At 50.2% G+C, this 21,307-nt stretch overlaps 1 protein-coding gene across 2 annotated transcripts; it reads left to right on the top strand.

Annotated features, from left to right (window-relative positions):
- Nucleotides 1-1,765: 1,765 nt before the first annotated feature.
- NUTF2 (nuclear transport factor 2) lies at nucleotides 1,766-21,006 on the top strand. 2 transcript variants are annotated; one of them, XM_037041467.1, is made up of 5 exons: nucleotides 1,766-1,872; nucleotides 14,028-14,155; nucleotides 16,745-16,816; nucleotides 16,896-16,994; nucleotides 19,240-21,006. In XM_037041467.1, exons 2-5 carry the CDS (start codon nucleotides 14,057-14,059, stop codon nucleotides 19,351-19,353), a joined length of 384 nt encoding a protein of 127 aa, XP_036897362.1. In that variant the 5' UTR covers nucleotides 1,766-1,872; nucleotides 14,028-14,056; the 3' UTR covers nucleotides 19,354-21,006. The 2 variants fall into 2 exon arrangements, with proteins under 2 accessions (XP_036897362.1, XP_036897363.1); XM_037041468.1 differs by lacking the exon at nucleotides 1,766-1,872 and adding an exon at nucleotides 2,058-2,338.
- Nucleotides 21,007-21,307: the final 301 nt, after the last annotated feature.

The following is a 21,307-nucleotide window of genomic DNA, read 5'->3' as shown; positions in this document are numbered from 1 at the left end:
ACACCAGCCAGGGCTGCTTCCATCTTTCTTTAAATTGGATGTTGTAGGGATGAGATGACATTTTTGTCTATAGCTCCAAGTAATTTTGCTCATCCAGTGGGGAGAAGCAAAGGCCTATAATGCTACTCCTGTTTACAATGGGTGTTGGGCACAAATGGACAATTCTTGGGCTCCAGAAAACATCATTCTCTTATCTGTTACTTCAGGAAAAAGCCACTTGCCTGGAGACTTTCCCTGTGGCTGCGAACTAAAAGGACTCTAAACCGTTTCTCAGTCTCTGCTCTCTTCCTTTGCAAAGACTTGAGAAGTCTTTGTTGGGGAAGAGGAGTGGGGCATAGATTGTGAGGGTGCCTGGTTGGGGAAAAGACTGGATCTCTGCCTTTCTAGGGTTCTCTGTTCTTCCGAGCCAGCTGGAACTGAACCCCTTTGCCTACAGGTATCGTGCCAGTCTCTTGCATGTCCCCACTTTCCTTCACTAGGAATGAGGGCTTTACCAGGCTTGGGCCATGCTCTTTAGTGTATCCTTTAGTTCCAGTTTGTCCAAGGGACCTTAACACTTTTTGCCTTGGCCACATTAACCTCTCAGCAGCACCCCCAGGAAAAGTGTGAGGGCCCTCTCTGGCCAGGAATTCAGTGTCTGGAGGGAGATTATGTGTACATAACCTGACCAGTGTTTTTGTTTCTTGTGGGAACGACTACTCACAGCTAGAGAGGTCCCAGATGTACCACAAGCAGGGCAATGGAGAGTTCTCACTGACCGGGTAATAACAAAAGCATGAGGCAAAGCAGTACAAGCCTGGGATTCAATAAGCTTGGCCTGGTCTTACCAGCCATCCCTAGGAGGGTGGGGTGGGGTTGGTGAAGGTGCAGAACTCTTCTGGTACAACAGGAGTACTGAGAGATCTCTGGCCAGGAGGGAAGGCATGGAACTGCCAGAAGAATCCTTGTAAAAGCTACTTACCTGTGTCGTTTCACCACCACCCCCTCCCCTATTTAGCTGTAGGGCATTTCCACTAACTGACCTGACCTAGAGGCAGGCCTTCAATGTTTGCGTTGCCCAGGAAACAACTAAAATGGGCGTTGAAAGCAAAGGGCAGTCTGGTTATTTAAATCACGGAGAAACTTTGGATGAGTCAGTTACTTCTCTTTCCTTGTCAGTAAAAACGAAAATCTTAGGAGGATGTCTAGGAACTTCAACTGTAAAGTCTAAGAGAAATTTGTCTCCAGCCGAGCCCCACTTGAGGTTCCACAGCCCCAGGAAAGCCTCGCTCGCTTGAAATCCACTTTGGGCCAGAATGGCGGTGTGCAGGGCTTAAGAACGTTGGGACAGCAGGAGCCCCGAGCTGGTCTTGAGCACCTCTCGGAAAGAGCCGAAGGGGCGGCCCAAGCATCAAAGAGAGGGGGTTCGCGAGCGGAAACACTCCAGGGGCCCTAGGAGGGGCGGCTGGGCCAGCTTGGGGCCAGCCAGGCTAGGATCCCACGGAGGCGGGGCCAACCCCAGAAGGCTGCGCAGGCTGGGTGGGGCCGGCCCAGCTGAGACCTAGCGACAACAGAGCCCTGACCCTCGCCTGGCGCCAACCTCGGGCGTTCCAGAGGCTTCCGCTAGACCACAATTCTCAGGGGCTCGCGCCGGTAGCCTCCCTCCCTAGTTTAGCCTCACCTCCCGCCCCGCGGACAGTGTCTGGGCCTCAGCGCGCAGCACGCTGGGAATTGTAGTTTTCTCCCGGAGGACCTATGCCAGGAAGGAGCGCGGGGGGACTGCGTTTCCCAGAGTGCAGTGGGGTGGCGAGGGAAGGCAGGGGGAAAGGGACAGTCGGTCGCAGACCGCGCTGGGTTGCCGCCGCTGCTGCCGCCATCGTGCCAGCCCCTCGGGTGAGTGTCGGGTGTAGAGCACCGAGGCGGGGGCTGGGACGCAGGAGCCGCTCTCCCGGCCGCCTGGAGCCTCCTCTGCGAGTCCCTGGGCGGCCCCTCCCCTCCCCCCGCCGGCGGCCCTAAGCCGCGCGGGGCCAGGGCCATGTGTCGCGCGCGGCTCCGCCTCCCGCCGGTTCTCTTGAGGCGGTGGCTGGGGGAAGCAGAGAGACATCCAGGCGTCTCTCCCGGCCGTATCGTGCACATAGTGGGTGCATTGGACTGCGCTAGGATCGGCCTTTTTCTCTTGTCCAGATCATTCGGATGGGGCTCTCCGGTCCCCGCCCAGTCTGGCCTAACCCGGCCAGAGTCCCGCCTGAGTCCCGCCAGCTCTGCAGGCAGGCCAGTGGGGTCGACCCCAACCTTACGTTCTGCTACCTACCTGCGAAGGATCCGGGGGGGGCCCGGCTCACTCCGGAATCAGCATGGGGTAAGGGCGCCTGCCTACTTCAGCCCGGGGTTAGGGCTCTTACCCGGTTCCCTACCATAGGCTGGCCAGGATATAGGTGAACGTTCCTGTGTTGTCTGCCCGCTGGGAGTGAAGGAAGCCTATTTTCTCCTCTCCCAACTCTGTGGGACTCATGTGTAAGTTCTCCTGCATGGAGGGGAGGGGGTTCCACATGGGATTTTTACCCCCGACCAGCCTTGCAGGATCTGGCCTGATGTGATGAGGCAGCTCCAGGCTGGATGGCTCAGTCTCCGCCCTTCTGCCTCTTAGTGACGAGCCTGGCCCCAGCTGAGGTGGGTTGGCCCCCGCCCTGTTAGTGGAGGAAGGAAGCCAAGGAGGTGAGGTTGGACGTCTGAGCTGGCAACACAGTGTTAGACCACCCCAGCACAGCTTAATCCTCGTATTTGCCCCTCCCAGAGTCATCTATCCTCCTCCCAAAGAGAAGGGTGATTCCATAAGAATGGTGGTGATAAGGTGGTGATCCAGTCCTGAGATCCTTGAATCCAATGCCAAACATGAGGCTGAGCTGGGAACAACATTTGCGGTCAAGCACATTTGGGCTGTGGTACTACGATTCAGACTCTCTGGGGCCTTCTGAAGCCCAGGTAGCAGAATTAGAGGGGAAAGCTGCAGAAAGTCTGGCTTCCCTCACTTGCTTGTTCATTTCCCTACAGTTGAGTAGTCTGTGAACAGGTAGTAAGTTGGGTGGGCCCTGGGAAATTGCTCTTAATAATGACTCCAGTGACCCCATTGAATTTTGGGAGAAATGGCGTGTCTAGCCATAGAGTAGTCATCTGACAGGTTTTCTAAAGTATGTTTGATTGGGTGATGATATAAGGGACCAGGCCAGAGAATTCCATGGGATTTTTGGGAGAAACAGCTTGTCAAGCCTTGATTCCTCTGAGCCAGTATGGCTTCTGAGCCACAGCTGTTGTAGGGAATATAAAAACAGCTCAGTTTCTGCAGACCTGGCTTCAATAGCAAGCAAGTCTCTTAAAAGAGTTGAGTTAGGCCCATGGTGCAGAAAGTCTTCACCTCTGGATTACCACTTCCTTTCCCCCTGCTTGTGTATCTTTACTGGTCATTGGTACTATCTTTTTAAAAAAGATATATAATCTTTATTATATATTTTTCCCATTACCATTTAGTCATTATATGCCTGCCTCCCCCCCGCCCCCCACCCGCCTTCCCCAGCAATCTCCACCCCGATCATTGGGTTTTAGCATTGGAAGTTTTCCTGCAGTTGAATTGCTCTGCCTACCTAATCATTCTCCCTGGTTAGGGAGGTTAGGGTTCTTTCTGAACTCAGCCCTCCTAGTCCACATCCCAGCACATGAGCACATAGAAGTCAGATTTATTCAGCAGGCCTGATTTGCCAGTGGAGGTAGGCAACAAGGAGGGACTCCTCACAGAATGCATACAGGATCAGTGTGGTGGAGTCTGTTAACACTAAAACCAGTTTCATGACCCTGTCTGGATCATCTGGATTAGTTCTTTCTAGGACACAGATTTCAGGTGAGCTAGGCTTAAAGCTGTGGATTAGTTTTGCACATTCCAAGGCCCTGGGTGGCTTGATCACTAGGGTTTTCTGCAAGGTCAGAAAGATACTGTTCCTTCTCCAAGGTTACACAGGAATAGGAGAAATTCCATTCCCTCCCTCTTCATTCCAGTCCTGTAACTTCTGTGTCTGGAGTCAGCGAGGCATTGCTAGGCATCTGGGTCCCCCAGAAGTCCTTGATCTTTCTGGAACTTGGCAAGCCATATGGGTTTCAGAGATAAGAGAAGAACCATGAGGTTCTCCAGAACCATTCTGCACCTTCTATTCTTGTCAGGCTGACTTGGAAAGTGGGCCTTGGCACAGGGCAGTTGGGATGTGGCTACATAAGTGTGGGGGCAGGGTGTGGGGATGACTGGATTCTCAACCAACTCAAAACTAGGTTCTTTTTTAAAAAAATATATATTTATTTATTTTTAGAGAGAGGGGAAGGGTGGGAGAGAAACATGAATGTGTGGTTGCCCCTCACATGTCCCCTACTGGGGACCTGGCCCCCAACCCAGGCATGTGCCCTGACCGGGAATCGAACTGGCTACCCCCTGCTTCACAGGGCCGTGCTCAATCCACTGAGCTACACCAGCCAGTGCTAAAACTAGGTTCTTTAGTGACCTGGAGCCCGCCTCTCCACTCTGAGCCATGACTAACTTTATTCTGTTGGCCTTATAGTTGGTAGGTTGGGATGGGATGAATGATTTAAGAGATGGACCCTGGCTGGTGTAGCTCAGTGGATTGAGCAGAGGCCTGCGAACCAGAAGATCGAGGTTCAATTCCCAGTCAGGGCACATGTCTGGGTTGTAGGCCAGTTCCCTGCAGCCAGTTCCCAGCAGGGGATGCACGAAAGGCAACCATACATTGATGTTTCTCTCCCTCTCTCCTTCCCTTCTAAAGATACATAAATAAATAAATAAAATCTTTTTAAAAAAAGAATCTATTTAAAAAAAAAGAGAGATGGAGAATTCTCAAGTCTTAGAACTAGAAGACACCTTATATCAAAAAGTTCTAGGATTCCCTACTGAGGCATTAGTGTATTCTTTGAAATAATTTTTTTCCTCCTTTCTCACCAGTGATGTTTTATTCAGCAACCATTCTTTTGGCCATTTCTGTGTGTCAGGCTCTGGGCTGAGGCTGGAAGTAAAAAATGAATCCTATCCAGTCCTGGTGCTGGGGAAAGGAGGTCATAGTGGTAGGGGAAACAGGTAAAGTTGCTGCTGTGTGCTATAGCTAAGTTGAAAGGACCTACAGCGACTCTTGGCTCTATGCAGAAGAGGGGACTTCTGAACGATGAGAGCACCAAAGAGGAAAAGCTATGGGCGAGCCTACTCTCCTCTTCTGTACGCAGAGCAAGGTGCACCTCCAGATGGTGGGCCCAGGAAGGTCTGGGGCCCCTTGAGGGAGGCTGTCATTACCTAAAATTGCTATGGCTGGCAGATCTAGCTGCTGTCTTCTGTAGCCTGCTCTTTCTCCATCCTTCAGAGATCTCTGCTGGGTATTCTCCCAGAGCCTGGGAATCTCACCAGCATTTTGTGGTCTATGGCCTTCCTATTATTCCCTGCCTGGAGACTGAGTTTGTGGCTTCTGCCCCTTTAACTGAGACCTTCTCAGGTCACTTTTTTTCTTTTTTCTTTTAATTGAGATTCCCTCTGTCTTTTGGTAGTTTGACCCTTTGGTGTCTCATTGTCAGTCTCTTTGACTTTATCCTGTTGGAGTTCTTTGAGCTTTTCTGGTATGTAGATCAATAAATTTGAGGAGATTTTGGCTATTTCCTTAATTACTCTTTCTATCTTATTGTCTCGATCCTCTCCATCTGGGACTCCCTACATGTGTATGTTGGTATTCTGATGGTATCCTAAAAGTCTCTAGGATTGTTCATTTTCCTTTTTTTAAATTATATTTTACTGATTATGCTATTACTAAAGAGCCTCTCACACACCCCCAAGTGGGGACCTGGCCCGCAACCCAGGTGTATGCCCTGACCGGGAGTGGAACTGGTGACCTTTCAGTTAGCAGGCTGACAGTCCACTGAGCCAGAGAGCACTGTATTGCCCAGTGCTCCTGGAGTGGTACCTGTAGGATATCTTCCCAGAGTGAAACAGAGAGCCACCTTCCCCAGGGTGAAAGGGAATAGTCCTTTTAGGGAGAGGGGTGCATCTGACAAGTTTCCTGCAGGACAGACAAATGAAAGGTGGGCAGAATTTCTGTATTCTGCAGGCTGGGGTTTAGCTGAATCTCCTCATGGGCTTTTTTTTTTTTTTCTTGTTACTTTTCTTCTGGTGGGGCATTGAGGATGTTTGTGTGTTTCACATTGATTTTGTGTGGGCTACCCCTTCCCCAGTATTGAGATTCAGTGATTCTCTTGCTCTGACCATCGTGGCAGGAACTCACAACTCCCTCCCTGAGGGAAGTGAGCAGCGTGTCCAGGCCTGTGTGGTACTCTGGTCAGCACCCTGATGCCTTCCCTATTCTCATCCTGTCAGCTGGAATGTGTCTTCCTGGAAAGAACCCTTTGTTCAGGTCTGGCTGTGACTAGGGAAGTGTCTTAGTGGCCAGGGAAGAGGGACATAAGAGGCCTACGGGTGTCCAGGCCTGCTGGCCCTAGGGCTTCCATCACTGACTGTTGGGGGTCTTGCTGTGACTGCCCTGGGCCTTACTCATTTGTTGCTGGTCCCTGCTCTGTACCAGCTCCCTAAGCTCAGGCTGGAGAGAAACCCCCTGAGGAGAGGGCTGTCTCTAAGGTGCTGGGGAATTGAGGGCTGTTTGCTTCAGTAAATGGGGAATTTTGGGATGTTTCTTCCTTAAAGCCTCAGATAGGCCATCAGAGCCTCTGGGCAGAAACTGCTCCCCCCAGAAGTGTGTGTAGAGACATCAGTTCTACTTGCAGAGGCAGATTCAGGCTCAAGGGGATGCAAATAGTATAAAACTGACCAGCTAAGCATGTACTCAGGAGTTTTGTGTCCTGAGCTTATTTGTTGTGGAGCTTATTTCAGAGAAGAAAGGGTATGGGCTCCATCCTTCACCACCTCATCTTGCCACCTGTATGCTTCTTGCTCTTTGAAGTTGGCTCTCAGCTGTTCCAGTCCAAGCCAATTTTGTGGACATTTTAATGCTGGTTAGGCCAGTGGCCTTGTATAGCACTGAATTTTTTCTTAACCTCTTGGTTTCCTTATCCACAAAGTGATACTAAGCACACCTACTCTATAGGGTTGTGGGACTCAGACAGTGAAACACACACAACTGCCCCTGGCTGGAGTGGCTCAGTGGGTTGAGCACTGACCTGCAAACTGAAAGGTCATCAATTCTATTCCCAGTCTGGGCACATGCCTGGGTTGTGGCCCAGGTCCCTGGTTGGGAGCGTGTGGGAGGCAGCCAATGGTTGTTTCTCTCCTTCTCTTTCTTCCTCCCTTCCCTTCCCTCTAAAAAATAAATAAGTTTTAAGAGAAAGGAAAGGAACACAACTATTTGGCTAACAGGAGGCATTCCCTACAACACTCCGGGAACTCCATGTCCATCCCTTTATTACTCTGCTTGTCTCAGTCACAGTGTCACAGTGGTATTGGCCAGGCATGGTGGTGGCAGCAGAGGAAGGGATGGTCACTTCAGGGCTTCAGACCACATTGGAGGAGCCAAGTCTATGTGTATCTAACCAGCAGGTTCATAGATGGGAGCTGGCTGGGCCCCAGAGATATCTGAGCCACCTGGGAAAGGGAGGCTACTCGGGGACCGAGTACAGAGCAGAGACAAGAATGTGGGTCTCAGAATTTAGCTTCTGGGCCAGCCAGGGCAGCCCCAGGGAGCCCTCCCTAGGCAGAAGTGGGAAAGGCCATGGAGGTACCCTAGGCTGAAGTGGGAAAGGTCATCAGGGTCCTGGAAGCACCTCAGCCTTGGGGGTCTGCCCCAGAAAGGGTTCTGTCCTGGCCAGCTGTTTAGGCATCAGACCTTGGCTGATTTCTCTCTAAGACTTCAGGCAGAGGAATGGTGACAAGGCAGTTGCTCCTAGGTCGAGGCTTCTTTCTACCTCTCCAGGTTCACCCAGGACCTGACAGTGACTCCTTACAGCTGAGTCCTTCTGAGGGACTCCTGTAAGGGACTCCTGCTGAGTCCCTTTATACCCTCAGCTGACTGTCCCTAATGTCCCCACAATTACTGGTGAGGAGATACCATGAAGGAGAAGAGGAGGAGCAGGGTAGAGGTCAGGCCTTTGAGTGTGGAGTTGTGTGCCTGCTGTTCAGCCACAGGTGTCCCTCAGGTGACTGACCAAGACCTTGGGAGGGAGAAGAGGGGGTTGGTGCCAAGCCCCACTTGCTACATGCCACAGACAGACAGACTGTTGGGTGGACCACAGACGGTTGTTTCCTGACAACTTGGACAGAAGACGTAGGTGGAAGGGAAGTGGGTCACTTGGCCACTTAAATTGAGCTGGGTTTGCCCAGAACTACTAGTCCTCCAGAGAAGAAGGTCAGGCCTCGGCCCTGCGCATTCCTGGACTTAAACGGTTACTGAGAGCCAAGCCAGGCACCATGGGAGCAGGGATGCCCTGGTCAGAGAGACAGGCCACAAACAGTGCTGGGCAAAAGTAGGTTTACAGTTATGAGTATACAAAACAGTTTATTTTTGTATTATTTTCTGTACAAACAACTGTAAGTCTGCTTTCCCCCTACCCTGTAAGAGTGACAGTCTCATGCAGTGACAAATTCTAAGAAAATGCATGATGCCCTGGCTGGATGTCTCAATTGGAGTATCATCCTGTATGCCAAAAGGTTGCCAGTTTGATTGCCGGGTCAGGGTGCATACCTAGGTTGCAGGTTTGATCCCAGTTGGAGTGTACAGGAGGCGACTGATTGATCTTTCTCTGTCCTCCCCTTGTCTTCCCTTCTTGCCTCTCTTTCTAAAATTAATAAGCATACCCTTGGATGAAGATTTGAAAAGAAAGAAAGAAAATAATACATGATGGTGAAATAATTACTTGGGCAGCTATTTTAGACTGGGTGGTCAGGGAAGGTATCTGTGGAGAGGTAACATGAGCTGACACACAGGGTACAGGGAGCCAGGCACATGGAGATTTAGGGAGAGTAGGAGTGGGCAGGCAGAAGGATCGACGGTTGCAGAGCCCTAGGGTGAGAACAGGCCTAGCATGGTCTGGAACAAGAAAATGCACAGTGTCGGGAGAGGAAGGGGTTGGAGGGTTGGCGGCAGGAGGCAAGGCTGGGCAGCCCGAAGGGCAGGTCCCTCAAGGCCTCGAAGTCAGGGTAAGTGGTTCAGACTTCATCTGTGTGGAATGGGAAGGAAAGTCACTGGAGGGTCACTGGGAAGTCAGAGGGGCAGTGTGTTCCTGAGGAAGAGGCACCCTGCAGTTCCGTCTGGTGGCAGTACACTGCCTTTCGCTTTTTTCCCTGTAATACATGCCTGGGCCCTGGAGGTTTAAGTCAAGGCTGGCTGTCAGTCCCACCTGTTGGAGTTCTTCCCAGCCTGTAGGCTTCAGGGCTGTTCAGGGCATGGCAGAAAGTAGATGTGAGGCTATAATGGCCACCGTTGGTCTCAATTTCCAGGACCCCACTAAGAGCTCAAACACATCTGCTGACAATCCAGTGGCCTCAGTGATGGGTCCCTAAACATGTGAGCATCTTTCTGTGTACCAGTCTGGAGTTAGTGACATCCTCTTACCTCTCCTGCCCCAGTCCCTGTCCAGGTTCGCTAGGCCAAGATCTCTTTGCTTTGCTGAGATAGTAGAATAGAGTTGTGAGTTTGAAGGTTTGGGGGAAAGGTGAGGTCATCTCCCATGAAAACGCCTATTGTTGAGTGTGGAAATCTGCCTGGAGTCTTCTTAGGAGGCAGAAGTCCTGGTTCAGGCCTGTCCTCACTGTCTGAGAAAGCCAAGGAGCCAAGAGAACAGGGCTCCAGCTCTTTGTGCTTTTCTGTGTGCTTTTCTCTCTCTCTTTTTTGTTTCTGTTCATTTTTATCTTCAGTTGTTGCGGGGGGTCTTGGCTGTGGAGTCTGCTGGTTCCACCCAGTTCCACCATCTATTAGGTTAGTGGCCTTGAGTAAGTTCAAGTTAGCTAATGTCGCTGAGCCTCATTTTGCAGGGAGTCAGGGACAAATGCATGCAAGCCCTTAGCACATTTTTCTACCTAATACGCATTAGTGAAAATGAGATGTTATCAGCTGGACATTGCTATTTCAAGTTTTGTCACTGGAAACACCCTGAATTTCAGGATAAAAATGAAGTTTTTCTGTTGCCAAAAGGCATCTTCTGGGCCAGCGGTTTTACTCTGGGGTCTATGGCTGAACCTCAGGAAGTGTAAACAACCTGAAATTATTCACAAGGCTGGGGCATCCTGCCACTGTGCGAGTTTATTGGGAGAGGGCCACTGTTTTTGACACTCTTAGAGGGTCTTCGAACCCACAGACCTAAGGGTCAGAGGAGGCTGATGCTTAGTGGTTGAGAGGCCATCAAGGTCATTTGGGCTCCTCAAGGAGCCTGGCTTCAGTCAGCCTGCGGGCTTCTGGGGTGAAGCAGGAAAAGGCGTGGTCTGTGGCCCTCTTGCAAGAGCTCTAGGAGAAGCCATCATGAAGGTCAGTCCCCAATCTGCTGGGAGGCCACCTCTGCGCCTTGGTGTTTTGTTTCTTTCCAGGTGTGCAAGCGCTTGGTTAGTTCTGGTGTGGAGTTAGATTGAGGTAGGAGAGAATGGCTGGAGAGGCAGGGACAGGTGTGGCTGGCCACCTGTGGGGTTTGGCTTTTAACCCCAAGGCAAAGGTGGTGCTGTAGGGGAGCGACATGGCCAGCTCTGGTTTAGAGCTCAGGGATGCAAAAGTAGTGGAAAGAAAGCACAGGCCTCAAGCAGAGGACCCAGTGGCAGCACTGATCTATTGGATGAACTTGGAACAAGACAGCCCACATTGCTGAACCTGTTTTCCCACCTGTTAAGTGGGGTGACAGTGGAATCTGATCATATGGCTGTTACAATCATTGCGTGGAGATAAATCAAGGTCAAGCAGACTTTAAATGACATTGATATTGGCTTTGGGATCCCTGTTTGGCATTTTTAAAGCAAGGGTCTCAATCCACATAGGCCTTTTTTTTTTTTTTTTTGAGAGGGAGAAGGAGAGGGAAAGAAAAATTGACTGGTTGCTTCCTGCATGCCCCTAACTGGGAACCTGGCCCACAATCTGGGCACGTGCCCTGACTGGAAACCCAATCAGCGACCTTTTGGTTTGCAGGGTGACACTCAGCCCACTGAGCCACACCAGCCAGGGCAATCCACTTAGTTTTGAGCGTTCCTTCTCACACTTTCTGAGAGACCCTGAGCTATCCAGTTCCTCTGGAAAGTTCACCCTGTCCTGCCCTGCCCCACCAGACCAAAGGGTTCTTCTCTCCCTTTGTCCCTCCACCCTCTTCACTCCACCACTACTTCTGCCAAGTAGTTTTTGTATTAGCAAGCTATCGTATCATTTAGAACAGTATTGGGGGAAAAACACACCCACATACTTCCTCTGCCTCACCAACCCACCACAAGTGAGCCCTTGCCTTTGGATCAGCTTCTAACCTTAGTTCCTCTTACCCTCCAGCACTGGCTTCCCAGTTTCCTGCCCTTATCTCTTTTCCTTTTCCCAGATAATTGCTTGTGCTATTCCGATTAGCACACTCTTTCTCCAAGACCTTCTCAGAGGGCTGCCCAACCTTGCTCAGGGCAGAAGGAGATATGGCCCTCATCCATTCCTTCAACTATCCCCCTGCCCCAGAGCTCTCAGGGGCTGGGCGCAAGGCATCTTGCGGGTAAGATGCGGTGGGGTCGGGTTGCAGCAAGTGACCTAAGCATAGTGCACACCAGGGTCGAAGGGGCAAGATAAGAGATAGGTGGGGCTGTGCCCTGCCTCAAGGAATCCAAGTCTGTGTGTGGGTATCCCTTGGAAATGTGACCAAGACAATACAGCTGAGACTGGCTCTTGGTCCTGTGCCTTTCCCATTTGTTGATTTGTTTCTTGGCAGAGTGTGAACTGGGACATACCTTGTGTTCCTGTGTAACAGGCGTGGCCCAGTCCATGGTCTCTCCTCTGCTTATTTTAGACTTTCCTGGACATTTCTTAGTCATCCCAGCACTGAGCTGCTATTTTTAGTGCCACCACCTCCTAGGAGACCTAAAATAAAGCTGGCTAAGCTTCCTGGCCCCTCATTGGCTGGAGTTATTAGTCACAGGGTAGAAGATTGGCTGGATTGGGAATGCGCTACTGTCCCTCCCCACTGGCTCCTTGGCCTTGGGTGAAGTCACAGGGACTGCAGTGAACTAGCACTTGCCATACTGAGCTGAGGGCTTGACCAGGTTCCCTTAGTGAGGCTTCATAGCCACCTCCAATTTACGGAGGAGGAGGAGGCCAAGGCCTTAAGAAAGGTAGTGATTTGCACCACCTCTTACCATTGTTACTGGCTGTCTGCCAGGGTCGAGCCCGCCTCCTCACTGCTGTTTCAGAGTCCCATTGTCAGGAGAGAGGGGCCAGGCCCCTCTAAAGTCTGGCAGCTACAGGGCAGCACATGAGTCTGTCATGGATCCTGCAGTAGGATTTGGACTCCCCTCTGCGGAAGGGGCCTGCCAACAGCAGAGCGACTCCCTCGTCTGGCAGCCTTGGACAGGGCTGTGGTGCCTGAAGCCAAGAGTGGGGCTTCCCCTTCCCCTCAGCAATTGGAGAGGGACAGCCCCTCCCAGCAGAAGCGGTGCTAAGGGATGGGGGCTGTGGAGAGGTGAAATGTTTCCTCCTCGTAGCTCCCTCCCCACATCTCTCATCTATTATTTTGTGGTCCCCTGAACCCTGTCCCTGTCCCTGAAAAAGGTGGGGGTACCCCCATCAATGAAGAAATGCTCCAGAAAGGGCCAGGCATTACTGGCCTTAAAAATGTAAACTGCCCCCTTAAGACTGCAGGGAAGTGGCTGTCATTTGCTGTTTTTGTAGCAAATGGGGCCTTTGAGGAGCCATCTCCTCCGACTTCCACTGGGTTTTCCTCTACCTGCCAAGAAAGCGCTGGGGCAGTGTTGAGGCGCTGAGGGCTGGGTCCCAGCAGGACAAAGATCCCAAGGGCTGTATAATATGGGGGGTGGAGGGGGGGGACAAAAAACCCTGGAATTTATTTATAAAAAATCATGTATGTAGTCTTACATGTTTAAACTTCAGTCACCTTCAAAGTACTGACTGATGCAATACACCTATCAAGCCAATTTTTCCACTGCTCACAACAGTTTTTGAACTCATTGATTTTGATGCCTTTTAGTGCATCTGCTGTTTTTTTGTTTCCCTTTGAAGACTTTTTTTCACCTGGGGAAACCAAAAAATACTGCTCACAGCGAGATCGGGTGACTAGGGAGGGTGGGGCACAGGGGTCACACAGGTTTTGGTGAAAAACTGCTGAACACTCACCACAGTGTGGGCAGATGCGCTCATAAATCACCCATCGTTAAAAAGAGACAAACACATGGAAAGAATCTTTCACTGAAGCCAAATGCAGCCTCTCACAACAAGCCAGCTGGTACACTGATACGGATGGGTTCCTATAGCACTCACCTTGCTGGGGAAGCCTATACTACAAGGGGCCCACCCTCCAGAAGATAATTCTGGTTTTGGGGGGCGGGGGTTCCTCCATTGTAGAAGACACTTCACACACAGACACCAGTAATTCCTGGCCTGCAGGGTGGGAAGAATAGCAACACCTTCTGCCTTGCAGGTCACTGAGAAGATTGAATGAAAAGCTATGGGGAGAGTGCATAGCTCCTCCTTAAAGGTTCACCTCATTATTGGGCTTTGAGAGACCTGCCCTGACCTTCCTTTGTCCTGGGTCCCCCTTCAGTATCCATCATGTATGCTCCATGACCCTGGCACCTCTCTGTCTTGTCAACCAGAGCCCCTGAAAAGAGGGGCTGCGTCTGGTCCACCTCTGGGCTTCCTGCACTGGTCTGTGTTGGGAGGGGTTTCTACCAATTGTCTGGGCCTCTTCATGTTCCCTATGTGAACAGACCTCAGCAAAGGACTTCCTGCTCAGGGAGACCATGGAGTGCAGTGGGGTCAGTGAAGAGAAAGCAGCTGGCTACCTCCTCCTCCCGCAGTACCAATGCCTCCCCTCCCTGTCTGGTCTTGCAGGTCTCAACGAGGCCGGGTGACGCTCCAGAATGGGAGACAAGCCAATTTGGGAGCAGATTGGATCCAGCTTCATTCAACATTACTACCAGTTATTTGATAATGACAGGACCCAACTAGGCGCAATTTACGTAAGTCTGCAGCTCTAGGACCAGAATGGGACTCCAGGGGATTAGTTTGGTGTTGGGCCACTTCATCCAGTTCACAAGTTTTGGCAGCCCTCACTGAATTCGGTTGCTGAGCTGTCCATGGGACAGGGGGCCTGAAGTCTGGCCCTGCTAGCTGGTTTACATATTTCCTTCTGTCATGTTCCACAAGAGTAGGAATTCTGTTACCCTGGGCAGGGTGTTCTGGGCTGGCCATCCAGGGTTCTGGACATGCCAGCGTTTTAGATTGGGAAGCAGCAGGCAGAGGCTAGGGCTCATGGTGCCCTCTGCAGGCAGCTCATGCGCATCATCAGTGCAAAGCTGCGCTCTCCTGGAGGTCCCAGGTCCAGCTTTTAGGGGGGCCAAAGGCCTCTTGTTACTCATGGGAAACAAATAGGGTTAGCCCAGAGAGGCTGGTATGCCTTTGAGAAACCCCTCCGTGCAGGCAGAGGGCCAAATCCAGCACAAGTGCTATTTGATTATCACTATCATAGATCAAGAATTTTGTTTTGTTTTTCTTTTGGTTTGCAGGCTGGTGCTCAGTCCACTGAACCACACAGCCAGGGCTTGTTTTTGTTTCTTGTATGTACCCTAACCAGGGATTAAACCCACAACCCTGGCGCATCCGGATGATGCTCTGACCAGCTGAGCTGTCCAGCCAGGGCAGATTGAGAATTTTTAAAACTTGAACTGATTTGATTCTGGGATCCCGGCATTTTTGCTTTGTTGCTTCTGCTGCGCTTTTGCTTTTTTTTTTAAACAATTTAATTTTTATAGAGAGGGGAAGGGAAGGAGAAAGAGGAAGAGAAACATCGGTGTATGAGAGAGACACTGATTTGTTTCCTTTCATGTGCCTTCAACCAGGAACCTGGCCCTCAGCCCAGGCGTGTGCCGTGCCCAGGAATTGAACTGGCAACCCTTTGGTTTGCAGGCCAGCACCCAATCCACTGAGCCATACCAGTTAGAACACCTTGTTGCCCTTTTTTTTTTAAAGATTTTATTTATTTATTTTCAGGGGAAAGGAGGAAGAAAGAGAGGGGAGAGAAACATCAATGTGTGGTTGCCTCTCGCATGCCCCCATCTGGGGACCTAGCCCACACTCGGGAATGTGCCCTGACTGGGAATTGAACCAGTGACCCTTTAGTGTGCAGGCCAGCTCTCAATCCACTGAGCCACACCAGCCAGAGCTGTGTTGCTTCTTAATGTCAATTAAAGCAGGCCTAACCCAGAGAATAGAGTTAGTGAAGTTCTAAAAGAACACTTTGTGTATCTCATTTTACATAATCCCCAGTTCATGTTCCCTTGAATATCAGGAAACTGAGACTCAGAAAAAATAAGTCACTTGCTTAATGTCACAGTTGGTGAGTAGCAGAGGTACTTTGGAGATCTGCCCCTGGTGGCTGTGGCAGGGAAGATTTGGAGGGGAGGGGCAAAGCTGGCCCGCTGCTTTGGGAGGCTTTGTCAGCTTCCATCTCTCCTTGACCCCATGGCATCCTCCATGGAAAGGGCCTCAGTGGAACTCCACCTAGGCTGGATAGATAGTGATGAACATAGGCTGTTCCCAAGCTGTTTCTGACTGCTTTGGGACTGGTGCCGACTGGCCACACAGTTGGATGGCTTTGGCCGAGCCTTGGCCACATATGGCTAGCCTGGGGCTCGTGCGTATCAGAGGTCAGATGACTTTTTTTTCTTTCTTTTTTGTCCTTAAAGAAAGATTTACTTTCTCACAGTTCTGGAGGCTACAGTTCTGAGATTGAGGTGTCAGCAGGGTTGGTTTCTTCTGAGGTGTCTCTTCTTGGCTCTTAAATAGCTGTCACCATTCAGTGCCTGCACATGTCCTCCCCTCCGTGCTTGTCTATGTCCTCATCTGTTCTTCTTATAGGGTGCCAGTCCTGTTGGACTGGGGGCCAGCCTAATGCTCACACTTGACTCTGATCGCTTCTTTTAAAGGTCCACTCTCCAAATACTGTCACATTGAGAAGTGTGGGAGGATCAGGACTTCATGTGAATTTGGGAGAGTACAGTTAAGCCCATAATCATGTTTCAGTGTTATTTAAAACCCCTCCTCATTGTATGACTTTTTTCTTTTTTAAAAATATTTTATTTATTTGTTTTTTAGATAGAGGGGAAGGGAGGGAGAAAGAGGAAGAGAAACATCAATCAGTTGCCTCTCTCATGCCCCCAGCTAGGTACCTGGCCCAGAACCCAGGCATGTGCCCTGACTGGGGATCCAACTGGTGACCTTTTGGTTCAGTTCACAGGCTGCCACTCAATTCACTGGCCACACCAGCTGGGGCTGTATGGCTTCTTGAATAAAAACTGGGAATTGGATTTATTTAATAAGTTTATATTATGTTAATTTTTTCAGAGCCTGAGCTCTGGGATAGTGGGTTATAATTAAAGAAATTGTTAGTATTGTAAAGCTTGGAAGCCATCTCAGTTCCCTCCTTTCAGACAGGAAAATTGAGGCATGGACTTATTCCCTCAAGAAAGATTCTTTTTAGGGGTCTTTTCAGGACCTCAGAGATCCTTTTGGTGCCCTGAGGCCCTGACCCCAAGTTTCTTGGTTTTCAGATTGATGCATCATGCCTTACGTGGGAAGGACAGCAATTCCAGGGGAAAGCTGCCATTGTGGAGAAGTTGTCTGTAAGTAAGGGCCAGGGCAGGGCTGCAGGCAGCTCCTTCCCTGCTGGCTGCAGCCCACCACCCATTCTTTCTCTTGCAGAGCCTTCCGTTCCAGAAAATCCAGCACAGCATCACGGCACAGGACCATCAGCCCACGCCAGATAGCTGCATCATCAGCATGGTTGTGGGCCAGCTTAAGGTAATAGTGCTGCTAGGGAGAAGTGGGCAGGCAGAGGGCAGCCCTGTGCCCCTGCCACCCCTGTGACGTGACCTGCTTATCCAGGGACACCCAAGAGACTATCTAGAGCTGTAGTTCAACATAATAGCAACCAGCTCCTGGCTGGTATAGCTCAGTGGATTGAGCGCAGGCCTGCGAACCAGATGATCTCGGTTCGATTCCCAGTCAGAGCACATGCCCGGGTTGCAGGCCAGTTCCCGCAGGGGCCAGTTCCCGGCAGGGGCCAGTTCCCAGCAGGGGATGCAGGAGAAACAATCATACATCGATGTTTCTCTTCCTCTCTCCTTCCCTTCCGAGGGGAAGGAGATAAGATAAAGATAAATAAATAAAATATTTAAAAATAAATAAATAAAAGAATGTCCCTTCCTATCTAAGCTTACTTAAAAAAAAAAAAGCAACCAGCTTTTTAAAGCTGTGGTAATTTTTAAATTACATTAATTAAAATGAAATAAAATGTGGTTCCTCAGTTATACTAGCCATATTTCTTTCAAGTTCTCAGTCACTGGTGGCTGCCTATTGGATAGCACAGACATAGACCATTTCCATTACTGAGGAAAGTTCTATCAGCACTGGTTTAGATCCTTTTTGGTAAAGGGACAAAAGGTATAGGAGCAAGATGAGGCTGTGGTGCCAGGCAACTGGGCCATGATACCACCCGAAGGTGCAGGTGAGCCTTCTGTAGGCATTGACCCTGAACATGCCCCCCTGAAGCCTGTGCTGCCGCTCCCTGAGCTGGCTGCTGAGCGGAGCAAATTCCCAGAACTGCTTCTCTCCACATTTTCCCTTTCTCCTTCTCAAGACCTGTCATCTTCAAAGGCTTCTTGTGACCTCTCAGCACCTCTGTCCCCACCCCTTCATGAATTCTCCCATGAACTCCTATCTGTTGTGCTTCAGCAAATTGAAGCCAAATTTTTGGTTTCCAGAAAGCCTCTCCTCCCCAAAGCAGAACAATTGGCTGCTCCATGACAAGGTCCCAGCCTCCTGGGATGTGTCCCAGTAGAGGGTCTCAGACTAGCAGGCCTTCTCCCTACACTAAGCAAGGCTTCCTTGGTCTAATACAGGGGTTGAGGGAGCCCTCAAGGCTGTGCATCAGACTCAGAGAGACCTTACTTGTGGCCTGGACTTCGCTGTCAGTGTCTCCTGCCTGTGCACAATGCCTTGCTTGGAGGCTATACTCACATAGGCCCTTGGGAATGAGGAGGTCTCTCCATGGGGCTCAGTGCCCACTTTACCAGGCTGGGCTCAGTAAGCAGTGCCCTTTCCCACATGGCTTCAGGTTCTTCTGTTTCTGTCCCAACTCGGAGTCCTCAAAAAACTGGTTTGCTTCCTTACTGATAATAATTCCCAGAAAAACCGGTGTTATTAGAGACACCTCCTACCCCATCCTGGTCTGTGGTTTGACTGGACTGGAGGTCTCTTTCTTTTCTGTTTTCAGTGGATCACCTGATGACAAGGTGACAATACTTGTGTATTTCCCCTGCAGAGCTGTGATCTCAGTGTGAACTGGGTTTTGAGCCATTTCTCACATGTTTGGCCACACTCCGCATTTAGCAATTGCTTGTCTTGATTGGATTAACTGGCATAATCATACACAAAGAGTGTTTGGTTTTTGCCCTGGCTGGGTGGCTCAGTTACTTGAAGTGCTGTCCCATATACCAAAAGGTTGTGGGTTTGATTCCTTGTCAGGGGAAGGTTGCCACTGTGGAGCAACCTAGGTTTCGGGCTCAGTCCCCATCAGAGTGTGTAGGGGAGGCAACCAATCAGTGTTTCTCTCATATCGATGTTTCTCCCTCTCTCTCTAAAATCAACTTAAAAAAACATACCTTCAGATAAGGATTAAAAGAGTTTAGTTTTTACAAGATGAGCATGCAGGAGAACTCTTTCAAATTGGTTACTTGTGGCCAGAAGCATGGGCTTAGAGGAAGATACGTTCTCTGCTCTCTAGCTATATCTAACCGGTGAATTGTTCTGCAGTTTAAGTGCATATAGCAGCATGAGCTGCTGTTTGTAGTCTCCTGTGTGCCCATTGTAGTGTTTCATACATTAATCAATTCACATTCACAAGTATCCCTTGTCTGTGCTGGGATTTGAGTCCAAGACAACAAAACCTGATCCCAAAGTCAGCATTCTTTGCCCAGTGACCCTACCACTGAACTCCCTTCCTGTTCCCTGGGCCCCTCACTGAATTATGTTTCTCTCCTTACAGGCCGATGAAGACCCCATCATGGGGTTCCACCAGATGTTCCTATTAAAGAACATCAACGATGCTTGGGTTTGCACCAACGACATGTTCAGGCTTGCCCTGCACAACTTCGGCTGACTTCCTCCCAGCCAGGCACTCATGCTGTTTCCTCCTCCCTCTCTCCTGATACTACTCACACTCCTCCAGATGCTCCAAATATCATACACAAATGAGCAGGGCCATGGTGGGAGTGGGCGCAGTGCGCTGCCGCCGCCTAGGTTTTGTGCATGATGTTTGGACACTAGACTAGTTACATCTGACAGGAGAAGTTTGTGTTGTACCAGCGCATGCCTTGGAAAGACTTAAGTAATGCAAAAGGTTGTCTTTTTTTTTTTTTTTTAATCTACTGACAAGTTGCTCAAGTTGCTCTAGTAACCCAAAGAAGTGAAGGAGAAAGCAGCTGCCTCACCGCCCAGACATTGATTTGTTCAGATGTTTCAATGCCTCATGATACAATAAAACCACAAAAGTTTTCTTAACAGTTTAAATTGTTTTGATTAGTTTAATAGTTGGCTGGGCATCAATAACTACCTTGCCCAATTGGCTCTCTCATGTCTCACCCTTCCACCTCTACCCCAACTCAGCAATGCCTATTGCGGGAAGACTGCTGAAGCAAGCAGCACTCTGAGCTAGCTTCTCTCAGAAGCCCAGTACTTCTCGCGTAGTGCTCCCCTCCCCAGCCCACCAGGTCTTGGGAAAATGAGCCGCAGACAGGGAGAGCTGCAGTCTGGCCTGAAGCTTCCCTTGCACTGAATCCTCTGTAGTCAGTGCTGACACCTCCTGTGACCTCTATACTGGGTAGGGTCAGGGCCCTAGTAACAGGACATATGACCCAGAATCCCACGGAACATGGAGAGGCCTTGCCAAAAATGGCCCATCAGGTCCAAGCCCTCTGAGGAAAAGTTTGAGGGAGAGGGGCCTGTTTTATCCCCAGAAGGGTTAGGATAACACCCAGGGTGCCCCACAAATACCAAGCCAAGAAGAGGGTAGTTCAGATCCTGTACCACCTGCTTTATAGATAGCTTTGCTCAAAGGCAAGTGCCCAGAACAGCCAGCTTCCAACACCCACAGATCCAGACCTGGTGGTTTGAAGTATTGATCAAGAGCTATGAAAGAAGGCAATCTGAGTTTGAGGGATTTGTGCTCTACAATTTCTCACCTCTTAGACCTCAGCAAGGCATCATTGTTAGGTTTCCCAGTCCCTTCCTAACCACACACCTCATTGTCTTCAAACCCCAGGAAGTCTTAACTAATTGGGACAGTTTATGCTCCTCAGTTTTGGGGGATAGAGGCCTTGCCTATGGCAAATCTAGCCCTTTAGCTCTGAGACCTGGTGGTGTAAAGCTGGTGGCAAGGTAGCAACCACAGGCTAAAACCAAACCCAGGACTTCAGCTGGTGCCCTGTTAGGGATTTTAGGATTGGTGAGGGCACCATAGCTATGCCTAACCTGTACCCCCCTTTCCCTCAGCTATGGATGGAGGCCAAGGACTTCCTCAGACCCCCAGAGGTTATCTGGCTGTACTGGGTACAGGCCTGGATGATATGCTGTTTGATAGAACAGCATAGTGAGCAGATTTCAGTGGGACTGATATCTAGGTTGCTGTGTGTTGGGGGTGGGAGAGAGAGGTAGGTGCCTGCTGCCTCTTAAAACCACCCTGTATAAAATCTGCAATACAGCTTTTTCCATGTATCTGTGCCTGAAATGTCTGCAATAAACAGGTGTTTGTAAACTGTTGTTTGTTTCTTCTTGCCTGAGGGCACAAGGTTGGGCAATCCGGATGTTGTTGGAAGCCTGTTAGGGAACAATGTGATCTTTTTGGAGGGCTTAGCTCTCATGACCTTGCAATTCCTGGACCTTCTGACATCGTGGGTCCCCTCAGGAATTGGGTTACACTGACCTATTTCCTAAAGGGTAACCCTGGCTTCTGCCAATTCAGCTTGTTTCTGGAGAAGTCTGGGAACAGCCTGGGTGGCCGAGTAGACCGGGTCCGAGGCCCATCAAGAGACCTTGCCTTGGGAGTGGGTATGGAC

This window comes from Sturnira hondurensis, unplaced genomic scaffold (genome assembly GCF_014824575.4).
Source record: "Sturnira hondurensis isolate 20B ecotype Veracruz unplaced genomic scaffold, ASM1482457v3 Scaffold0003090, whole genome shotgun sequence".
NCBI classification, from domain to species: Eukaryota; Metazoa; Chordata; class Mammalia; order Chiroptera; family Phyllostomidae; genus Sturnira; species Sturnira hondurensis.
Note: the sequence above shows the minus strand (reverse complement) of the source record. Positions and strands in the feature narration are given on the sequence as shown.